Source organism: Megalops cyprinoides, unplaced genomic scaffold, assembly GCF_013368585.1.
Source record: "Megalops cyprinoides isolate fMegCyp1 unplaced genomic scaffold, fMegCyp1.pri scaffold_28_arrow_ctg1, whole genome shotgun sequence".
In the NCBI taxonomy this organism is placed as follows: Eukaryota; Metazoa; Chordata; class Actinopteri; order Elopiformes; family Megalopidae; genus Megalops; species Megalops cyprinoides.
This window is the reverse complement of record NW_023494724.1, coordinates 457,501-469,406: the sequence shown is the minus strand read 5'-3', so window position 1 is coordinate 469,406 and position 11,906 is coordinate 457,501. Positions and strand designations below refer to the sequence as shown.

The following is an 11,906-nucleotide window of genomic DNA, read 5'->3' as shown; positions in this document are numbered from 1 at the left end:
GAACGGTGGTTTTGCTCACACTAAAAGTCTCAGCTACTACCCTGTACTCTGCACAGGTAGCCAGTTTATACAGAGCGATGGCTATGCGCTTCTCAGTTGGAACGGGCTCCTTCGGGCACGATAGGCCTACTGAAGGGGGGTCATTCTGAAGTTTTGGATCCACAGGACCTCTGTAAAATCATTGCGGACAGTGACCTCCCGTACGTGGCCGCTGCCAGGTACAAGGGGTTTGCCTTTTATTGCGTGCATCGCATGCCCTCGTCGCCTTCGGTTAAACACTACCACAGCTATTGCGGCGGATGCAATCGAAATCACCGTGCCACAATCATCAGGTCTTCGAGATCTGTCGCCGCTATCGCGAGAGGAGGAAACCCATCTTTAATCGTATAACATCACTCAATGGAAACACAGACCATTCGCAATTGTGTTTTGTGTTTTGTCGACTTCTTTAAAAAATCGCTTCTATTTTGCGCATAACTGCAATGGAACCCCGCCTAGTGTTAGGGGGGATCATGAATCTGAACTATCCTGCACTCCCTTTGATGCTGAACATTGTATCTTGAAACGCTGCATTGCGTGCACATGTTGGCTGTAAACTCCCGTCGTAATCTCAACTCTTATTTAATAATCAAATTACACACCGGAGATGGTGAAGACGGCACGTTGGCGTGAGAAAAGGCATGTATGGCGTGAGATGGTGTGAGAGCTCTCAGTTGCGTGTGTCACACGGTCAATGCGTGAGACTTGAGAGCCATGGTCATCATTCACGTTTGAAGACTGATTGCAGCACTTACAGATTACCGGTATTTTGCGAGTTATAGGCTATCAAAAACTGCAGATGACTTAGACTGGCTGTGAAACGGCTGTCAGTTCGCCTGACCGGGATATTTTCATGCTTCTAAGCAATTTAGATTCATCGCAAACCTTTGAGACATTCATTAGCTATTTTTAAAGACAATAAAATCAAATTTGATTTTGACAAGGGGTGTTGTCATCTTTATAAAAACTTTCGAAAAGCATTTGTCACCTTTAACCGCAACATGAATTCCTGTCCGGTGCACTATAATGGGTGTATTCGTGAACAGACATTACAATTTGTGAAAATCAAACGGTCAATACCCTGCGAACGCAGGTACAGCGAGGGTTGCACCGGAATCTGGCGCAGCACCTGTTCTTTTTTATTCTTTTACCACGTATTTGTTGTTTGTCTGTTCTTACACGATCTCCCACCCTGGTGTAGCTGCATCTCCTGCAGCACATTCAGAAGTCAGCAGATTCCCCGTTATGAAAGAGAAGGGCTTCTTCAGACGCATGCAGGAAAAATGCTTGTTATCAAGCAGCTGCAGCAGTTAATACCCAGTTGATCATTTGAATCAGGTGTGTTGGAGCAGGGAGGCATCTAAAACATGCTGGGCAGTGGGTCCCCAGGACCAGAGTTGAGAACCACTGGTTTAGGACATCACTCAGTCCAGCAAATAAACCCAATTCATGAGGGAATGACCATATGACACATCCCTTTATTACATAAGCCATCTGACAGGTGATCTGATTGATTAGCTGATTAGCTTGTCCTCCAATAAACCTTCTACATATATGCACACAATGCAGCCTTACAAGGCAGGTGGAAATGGGTAATTCATCCTCCTGATCCTCAGCAGAACCGAACGGGACACAGAGAGGCGTTTCGGTAAAGCTCGTTACAAAGACCAGAAACATTACATCCCACAGCCTTGGGTATGAATCTGAGCTGCTGAGATCACTGCATCTTTCTGTAGCTGCACTCTTCTCACCTCTTCAGTGTGGCAGCCATGTGTTCTTGGCCCTATTCAGTAGCACAGGCGGCAGCAGTGTAGCAGAGTGGAAAGGAGCAGGACTCGTAACCACAGGGTTGCAGGTTTTATTCCTGCTGGGGCACTGCTGCTGTACCCTTGGACAAGGTACATAACCCAGAATTGCCTAAATATCCAGCTATATAACATGAAAAAATTGTATCTTATGCAAGTCGCTCTAGACACGAGGGTCTACTATAGGACTTCTTTTAGGAATTCCTATAATACTGTGCACATGACAACAATTCTCAGTCTGAAACACTCAGGTGACTGAGGTGACAGTTCACCTCTTCCGATTTGATTGGACAACCCATCCAGCTGATCACATTTTCAAAACCTCCTTTTACGACATAGTCATTAACTGTTCACGTCACATGACCGCACCTCCTTGCTGTTGCCCGTGAGCTTGACCGTGTCCAGCTTCAGCAGCTTCATCAGGCTGCTCTGTGTGTCACAGACTGCTGCTGTTTCCTCACAGGCTTTTATCCAGTGATGCTGTGATGATCAGTTACGCTTCCTGCTGCTCTCACATGGACAAGGCCACTTTCAGCAATGAGCTCCACTCACTACCAAACATTAAAAGCATTAAGTGATTCAGAAGAACAGATCTTATCATTTTAAACAGGTCTGTGTGAGAGGCAGGGGTTTAATGTGAAATTACCTTTGTGAACTACAGCTTCAGTGAAAGCAATGAGCATTTATTGGCATGAATTGTCCAGTTTCTAGCCTTCCAAAGCTGACCTTTAGCCTTTTTGTAGTTTTTTATTATTTTGCCATTATTACCCATGAAAACAGCAATACACAGACAGACTTTATTTTTTTCAACAATTCTTTATGAGAGTAGTATCAAACCGTGTGACAGCAGCATTTTTAGTTTAAAGGCCCATGCAAGTGGTGAAATAAAAAGCACAGACAAAAGTGTAAAGTTGAGGAGAAAGCATTCACAATGAAAATTTAACAGGGCATAACTGAAAAAAATAATTCCATGGTAAAATAAAAGACAGTCCTCGGAGCCAGAGGGAATCTGGTGAGAGTATAATCACATAGTAATATAGTGTGCCAATTTGGCAAAAATAAAAAGATCCAAATAACAGATTAAACTTCAAGAGTTATCGGCACCCTTGTGTGTGTTTGGCTACACATATCAGCGACGCACAGCAGGGAGGCAGGCCAGAGCACCTGACAACAGCCGGACCAGGGAATCTTTGACAAGACATCTGACAGCAGTCGGGCAGGGCAGGGCACTGACGTAATTAGCGATGGTGCAACTGGTGCAGCGCACGGGGGCCCATGTAGAAAGGCAATTTTTTGCTGCTTTACTCTTTGTAGGTGGGCCCTCTCACATTGACCATTTCACACAGTCTTCAAAGTAACCATTCAACGATATCATTGCAATTATATGTTATTGTGACAGCTATATATACCACCTTCCCACCTTGTGTATCACACTTACGGTTTTAAGTCATAGACTCTTTATATGCATTTTTATTTGTCCTTATTGAAATGTTCCAAAACTACATGTTTTATTAAAAATAAATATTATTTCTGCCCACCACTTATTTAATTTGATTGCTTTCTTCTCAAAAGTTAAAACGGAAGAAGGCTTGCTGGGAAATGCTAATATGTTTGTCCAATGATCTTGCTCTCTGTCATTGGTGATAACTTGCATGACGTCAATTTTTTCCTCAACGATTCAATCTTTCAGCAGGAAGCAAAAAAAAAAAAAAAAAAAAGATTTAGTAAGAAGCAAGTGTTCTTCAGTAAATGGGCGATAAGTTAAAAGCATAAATAATGTTTAGCAAGCCCACACAAAATGGCGGATGAACTTCTAATGGGTGAGTACAGGTTTCTCTTTGTTATGGTGTAGGATCAGGGATGTAATTATTATCTCACATGTTGGAAAATGCGCACCTACTGTAATCCGTGTCTGTGATAACATTTGGCCGCTGTGCCGTTGATGATGAATAATGAATTCTATAAATGCAAGTGATTGTGTGATCAAGTGCCGTCATTCATTCATTTATTCATACTGTGAAAGCTGTTACGTGCTGCGCACTGGGCGTGTGGAGTCTGGGTCGCCTGCGTCTCGGTTTCTTCCCCCCCCCTCTCCCCCCTGACGCAGGTATCCCGCGGCGCTGCGCCCCGCCTCCTCGTTCCGGTTCGGCCAGCCAGAAAACGGGGCGCCCCGATTTAAAGATGCTGGATGCTTGGGGTGATCGTCTCGCTGTTTTCTTTTCTGATCCGTTGTGCTCATTTATGTTACAAACTTGCCTATACCGTGTTTTGATATTGCATCGTTTACTGACTTTGGTTGTGGATCTTGTCTCGGATTTTGGTTGCATTTCGGTTGTCGTGGGAGGAGGACAGGTAAGCTGGGGGATCCCCGTGTGAGGGTTCGCCGTGTTAGGGTTAGGTTAGAGGCGGGTGCCGCTCCTGTGTATTTTTGGTTAAGTTAGAGTAGGTAGGTTTCGTTTGGCTCTGCCACCCCTTTTGCTTTTGTATCTAGTTGGATTTGTATAGGTATGTAGGGTTGGTTTTGTTTTGTTCTTTTCTTTGGCACCGTCTGTTGTCCTCCCTCCCCCTTTTTGTTTGCCCTGTGAATGTTTGTCATTGTATATCATCTTGTAAATATTGTAAATATATCGTGCTCCCCTATATTGCTCCCGTGTCTGGTTGTTTCCTTTTGTGTTGCGTCCCATATACGTACCCCTGGACGCCATTACCCACCTGGGACGTAACATAAATTGGGAGGTTTTCCAACAAATTATAGAGCAGAGCATACCTCCTATAATGAGTTGCTGTGCTTTTCTTGATGGCTATTTGTTCTATGCTTATCGACATACTGTGTAAGCTACCTTTGTGTTGATTTGTTAGTGTAGGCTGGCTAAAGCTATTTCGGATGTTTGATAGTTGGAGAAATTAGGCTGCAGTGGTTTGAGTCCAGGGCAGGCGATATATTGAATATCTATTTTTTAGCAAAATAACAGCTATCCCCGGTATGTAGCGTTAGGTTTCTTCCCTTATTTTTTTCCCTTTAGTCATACGTGATGCGGGAGCACACCTCCAAAGTTCAGTGAAATGCTTGTATCTACATATTGGCTACCTTACCTATTAACTTTGAAAAACACATAGCATGTTTTCACTCTTAATCTTTGTAGCCATGTGTTTCTATGTACCGCATGGAAGCAGCATAGTGCTGTTGCTGTGATATCAACATTAAATAGATGCGAGTGGCGTTTTTTGTGGTGTGGGACCCCGGAAGCATGTCACATGGCCTTGGAAAACTAGAGGTGTGCTCCCGCATCGGGTATGACTAAAGGCAAAACAATACGGGAAGAAACTGCGTGTGTGCGTGCACGAGCGTGCGCTTGTGTGGTTTTTGTGTGTGTGTGTGTGTTGGCGGGGGGGTGTCAGTGCCTAACTTAGCCTGTTCACTTAGTTGCAAATCTCTGCGAGTGCTCCCGAAGGTTTTCAAAGCTAACACACATCTGATATGGCTCTGGCAGTGCTCGTGTTTTAGCATGGTACCATGCAATTTTCCAAGGTCACAGAAGCCCAGATACCCTTTTCGGTTTAAAACAAAACAATTTGTTAAGCTTGGGGCACCCTGTCAACCGAGCCGTTTTCTCATAAATGCTTACTTGAAAATGCCAAATGTAACTTCCCACACCTGCAACTGCTGACATCTTGGTGAGTCCTGGCATACCTGGAGATGGCCACCCTTTGCAGATAATTTCATTCTTTTGGCAAAGCTTTTTCTTGAAAAGGGAAAAGCCAAAAGTTGCTCCACAATACACCCCGATTCATCTTCGTCACACATTTTGTGACTGGGACAATAAAACACATTAAATGAATAAAAGATTACTTGAAAAATAACGGTGTAATTCCCTCGCTTACTCTCTTTTGTTATCGCTCTCAATTAATGGAATGAAAGGACAGTCCGTGATCTTAATTGCGTAAGTGCAATTTTTACACTAACTAGCTAGCTAGCTAATGTACGGTGTACACTGTGGCCTCAATCTCAATTTTGCGATACGTAGGCCAAACGTCACCAACATTGAAAGCAATTACTTGAGTCGCCATAATATAGCTTTGTTCAATCCGGTAAAAAGGCTATTAAAATTGTCTAGTCTAGTGCAGTGTTTCTCAGTCCTACTCCTGGAGGCCACTGTACTGCATATCTTCTATCTATCCTTGCTTCTTGATTAAATCAGGCCTGCTCAGCTAATCAAAAGTGCCACTGATGAGTTCAGTAAGGTAGGTAGAGCAAGGATATATAGAAGATATGCAGGACAGTGGGCCTCCAGGAGTAGGACTGAGAAACACTGGTCTAGTAGATGACATTCTCTACTAGGGCTGGGTGATATGACCTATAAATAATATTGCGATATTTTTAGGCTATATCGTGATACACAATATGTATCTCGATATTTTGAAATCTCCTCTAAAGCACTTCATAAATGCTCGATTTAACCCTTTGATGCATACACTCACACCAGTATGATGATTCTAGTAGTCCCTGCAACATGTTTGCATTAAAACATCAGGGCCCCAGACTAACTTTTCCACTGGTAGCACTGGTGCTACCAACTTTCTCAGTTGGTCGCACCAGCAAATGATTTGGTTGCACCCTTTTTTTTTGGTAAAGCATGGTATTAATCAATGACCTTGCATGTTGATGAATAGTTGTCTTAATTTGCATACCCTAGTTTTGCATTGATTTAAGGATTGACAGTGACTCGAGACTTGATATTTGCAAAATATTTTATTCTGAACATTACGTTTCCCTCATACCGCAACCACGGGTACTGTGTTAGCCATTGTGGTTGAAAGTAGTACTTTTTCTTCTTCACTGGCTCAGTCCGTCTTTAATGCAAAAACTGATCTCAGGACAGGGCAAGCGATTTTAAAACTGCTTGCCTTCACCTACTTTTTTCAACGGGACACATGACGTCAGCTAAACAGACCCGCCGTTGAGTTTAACGAGCTGTAGGCAAGCACAACTTATTCTCTGCAGAAAAGCACCGCGAAAGAGGGCAAAAACGCCACAAGAGGGCAGTGAGTGGGCGGTGGGAGAAATGAATTAAAATAGACAATAGTAGATCATGTATTCTACATATATTATCTAGAAAATTATCACTCTTAAGAGAGACACCTTTTGACATTTATTTTCACGTAGGAAAGAAAACGTTAAGTGCTTGTCTTGCTTGCCCTGACGGCACGCCACTGTTAAAAATAAAACTAAAGTTGCCTAATTAGCCAAGCTTTGTGCTGTAAAAGCAGTGTTGTAAAAGTGGCAGTTAGTGTGAGGGGAAAGTGACAGTTTAAAAGTAGCCATTTGAAATGGATACATTGGTGAGTGAAGCAGCAGCCCCTCCCCCTCTGCACTGAGCTGCAGTACCACCAGAGCCACTGTTGCCAACTTAGCGACTTTGTCACTAGATTTAGTGACTTTTCAGACCCCTTTAGCGACTTTTTTTTTCAAATAAGCACCTAGCAACAAATGTAGCGGCTTTTTGGACAGACCTTAGCTACTTTCCATAGAAGAGAGTCGCCAGTACTGCCCTGCGAGCGAGAGGCAGACCTCTCTCTGCGTCTACCCTGGTCAGTTAGTGGCAGAGGCGGAGCAGCACATCCACACGGCAGCTGACATAGACGTGAACGAGCTGTGCACGTCCACACAGTGTTGCCGAGGACCAATCACTTATCTGTTTGCTCCTCCTTTGTCTTAATTTAAACAATTTAATTTGATCGTTTTGACCGTTATCACTGTCTTATCACTAACTATCACACGGAGGTCGTGCTATTAAGATATTCTGTCGCTTCTAACTTTCTCTCTGAGTGATCATTTTACATGGCAATATAGCCGAAATCACAGCACAGCCATTGTCTTTAAACTACGTGTATGGTGATTTTGTCAGACAACATCGCAGTTATAAAATCAGAATTTTAGCAGTGCAGAGCAGCAGCTTGGAAATGGCTTGGAACTGACTGCTGGTTAACATGTAGTCTTAATGGGCCGCGTTTCAGTCACTATTTCATACTCGTCCCGTTGCCTGACAACAGAAACAGAAAAATATGTAAATGAGAGCAGCTGTGTTGGGAATTCGGCTGTATTAAAATACGGTATATGTGAGCACAGAGAGTAGGAGAGAAGCAACCAGATGTAAAGAGCTGACACCACATGACACTAGGCAGAATGCAAATACGATGCAATGACGTCACAAATATGTTAATTAGAGCATGACGTCATCTAGCGACATTTAGCGACTTTTCGAGCAGGCTTTAGCTACTTTCCTTTGAAAGTAGTTGGCAACAAAGACCAGAACTCAAGAGTGACACTGCCAGGAAACAATACAAGCAGGAATTTATGAGGGACAGACCAGAGACTCTCATTGCTGAGAGGTACCACCATATCAGCAACCTCATTTTTCATACAGATGAACCTACTGCTTGGCTGCACTAACAGAGGAGGTGAGACAGCTACAGCAGGACAGGGAGACACACCAGAGGCAGCCATGCTGACAGGAAAACTGCAGGACAGAGGACAGTGCAGGACCTGAGGGAGCAGCTACACTCACTCTGCAGCCACAGCTATTAATACTAATATTACAAAAAGTGAGGACTGAAGTTTAAATTTTAAGTCAGGTATTATTTTCCTTGTATTTACATATTGGTTTAATATTATGTAAAAAAACACAGATTAATCTCAAACTGGAATGAAAGTAACATGATCAAGGGTTTTATAAAACATGTTATTAAAAATATTAAAATAAATCACTCGTTTACAATACTGGAATTAATCATAGTAACTAAAACCTATTCAGTATGAAGTGAATGAGTGCACCCTCCAAGAAAAAGACATCTATCCCAGCATGCACAGGGACACTGTGCCATGAGAAACGTAAAACCCAGGATAGAGGGGTTGAGTGAATGTGGTGTGGAAAGTGTGCAGGAGGGTCAGAGTGTCAGAGGAGACGCTGTAGAAGGACAGAGTGCCGGCCGGCCAGTCCAGATACACTCCTACTCTGCGGGAGGAGGGGGGGGGTATGGAAGTGCGGTTATTATTGTGCAGAGCAGAGAACTCGTCACCTCTGCAGCTCAGACTCCAGGACTGATCATTGTATCCAAACCCACTGTCAGAACCCCCTCCTTTCCTGCTGATTCCTTTATACGCCACTGCAATCTCAACCCACCCACCGCACTCAGCTTCCCAGTAACAGCGAGTCCCAGACAGACCCTCTCTGCACAGCACCTGCCGCACGGAGTTAAATCTCTCTGGGTGATCAGAATATGGCTGCTCTCTCCCTGGTGTGAGTGTCACCTTCCTGTCCCCCTCAGATAGAGACAGCTCTCTGTGTGCTGTTTTGGGGTCCAGTGTGAGCTGGCAGGCATCTGCAGACAGGAAGAAGGTTAGAAGAGGCAACATCTCCAACACAATCTACTGCATCAGAACCAGGAGAACAGCATCACACGCATGCATAAACACACACACACACAGACACAAACACATACAGATACACACACACATACTCACACACAAACCCATACCCGCACAAACACACACACGTGTGTGTGTGTGTGTATGTGTATGTGTGTGTGTGTTCACATGTGTGTGTGAGTGTGTGTGCGCATGCACGCGTGCGCGTGTGTGTGTGTATCTGTATGTGTGTGTGTGGATGTGTGTTTGAGTGTCTGTTCCTGTGTGTGTGTGTGTATCTGTGTGTGTTTCTGTTCCTGTGTGTGGGTCTGTTTATGTGTTTGTGTGTGTGTGTGTATCTTTTTGTGTCTATGTGTGTGTCTCTGCATGTGTGTTGGGGTGTGTGTGTGTGTGTGAGTCTGTTTGTATGTGTGTGTCGGTGTTTGTGTATGTGTGTGTGTTTGTGTGCATATGTCTGTTCATGTGTTTGCGTGTGAGTTTGTGTGTGTGTACGCGTGCATGTATGTATGCGTGTATTAATACAGGAAGACCTAAACAGCATCCAAATAATACAGGAAGACCTAAACAGCATCCAAAAGTGGGCAGATACCTGGCAGATGACATTCAATTTAGCTAAATGTAAAGTCTTTCATGTGGGAAATAAGAACCTTAGACAAGACTACTTCATGGGGGGAAAAAAACTAGAATGTGCCCAATTCGAAAAAGACTTGGGAGTAATAGTTGACCCAAGCTTAACAGGATCTAGGCATTTTAAATTCATAAAATGACTCAATAAGGTTAACTATAATACATTTTTAGGGTGAGATCAGTCTGTAGAACAAGGGGACGTAAATGGAAACTAGTTAAGAGTAAGTTCCACACTGATATAAGGAAGTATTATTTTACACAAAATGTTATCAATACATGGAATAGGTTGCCAGGTCATGTAGTTGAGGCAGAGACCCTTACTGTGTTAGACTTGATGCAGTTTTGGATTCTGTTTAATTGTCACTGAGAGCTTAGTTGGGTCGAATGGCCTGTTCTCATCATAATAGGTTCTTATGTTCTTATGTGTGTGTGTATGTGTCTGTTCATGTGGATTTGTGTGTGTGTGTGTGTGTGTGTGTGTGTGTGCGCGTCTGTGTGTATATGTCTTTTCATGTCTGTGGGTGTGTGTGTTTGTGTCTGTTGGTGTGTATGTGTGTGCGTGTGTGGCTATATGTGTTTGTATCTGTTTATGTGTGCGCGTGCATGTATGTGCGTGCGTGTGTGTGTGTGTGTTTGTTCAGGTGTGTGTGTGTGTGTGTGTGTGTGTGTGTTTGTTCAGGTGTGTGTGTGTGTTTCTTCATGTGTTTGTGTGCGTGTGTTTTTGTTTGAGTGCGGGTGTGTGTGTGTGTCTGTTCGTGTGTGGGTGTATTTGTTTGTGTGTGCGTGTGTGTGTGTGGGTGTATGTGTTTGTGTGCGTGTGTGTGTGTGCGCATGAGTGCTTGGGTGTGTGTGTTTGTGTGTGTGTGTGCATGTGTGTGTATGTTCATGCATGTATGTATGTATGTGTGCATGCGTGTTGCTGTTTGTGTGTGTGTCTGTTCATGTTTGTGTGTGTGTGTGTTTTTATGTGAGCACGTGTGTGTGTGTGTGTGTGTGTGTGTGTGTGTGTGTGTGTGTGTGTGTGTGTATGTGTGTGTATCTTACATTTCCTCAGTCCTGCTTTGAGCCTAATCTCTCCTCCATGGTCCACACTGTAGGAACAGAAGAACAGAGACTGAGAGACACAGACTTTCTGCCTATGAGGTGCAGTGTGGAAACTCAGAGCTCTGTAACAATGGGAGAGCTCCACACACTGCCAGGACTCTACTGATCAGATGAGAACACTGGGCACCATCTTACACATCTCACTAGGTTTCCCATTAACACCAGACATCTACACACACAAAGGAGAAGAACTCTGCTTACAGCAGTGTCTCCAGTTTAAAGCTGGGGTCCTCCACTTCAGCAGAGAGCGCTCTCACTCCTGAGTCTCCTGGGTGGTTGTAGCTCAGATCCAGCTCTCTCAGGTGTGAGGGGTTTGAACGCAGAGCTGAAGCCAGAGAAGCACAGCCTCTCTGTGATACTTGACACAGTGATAGACTGCAGAGAGAAGGAGACAAGAGGTCTTTCTGTTCACAGACTGGGAGCCAAAGTGGGAGAAATTACCCAGATATCCTTTTAGCTGAATAAAATGGAACTGAACTCATTAAAGGTTAAGTGTTTTAAAAAGATTTCTACAGCTTTAGATGGACTGTAAAGTGCATGTTCCAGCCTCTAACAGCAGAGTGCCCAAGATTTCATACTGTTGAAAGTAAAACATCTTTTGTTGTTTTGCAGCAAAATAAACACATTTTATTGCTTTTAATTTCATTATGGGCTCTACTCTGACTTGGGTTAGACACACAAAGCAGTGCGTTGAGTCTGTATAGAATGACAGGCATGTTCCTGATGGATATGTGCATTCTGATTTGTGGTGGGTATCCCCCATTTCAGAGATACACACTTGGGGTGGGGTTTATTCAAAAGGGAGTGTAACATCCTTGTGCCACTGGCCATTTTGCAGATTATTTTGTTATTCATATACATTCATATGCATGTTTTTACAACACCTGGGGCCACATGTATCAACT

The 11,906-nt window shown here is 43.6% G+C and overlaps 1 protein-coding gene across 1 annotated transcript in view; it reads right to left on the bottom strand.

Moving 5' to 3' along the window:
- Positions 1 to 8,694: 8,694 nt before the first annotated feature.
- LOC118772315 (NACHT, LRR and PYD domains-containing protein 12-like) overlaps positions 8,695 to 11,906 on the bottom strand; it is a 25,046-nt gene continuing 21,834 nt past the window's right edge. The window contains exons 8-10 of the mRNA XM_036520587.1: positions 11,203 to 11,376; positions 10,942 to 10,988; positions 8,695 to 9,224 (exon numbers count right to left, since the gene is read on the bottom strand). Coding sequence (XP_036376480.1) covers positions 8,695 to 9,224; positions 10,942 to 10,988; positions 11,203 to 11,376 — 751 coding nt within the window. The remainder of the gene's footprint in view (positions 9,225 to 10,941; positions 10,989 to 11,202; positions 11,377 to 11,906) is intronic.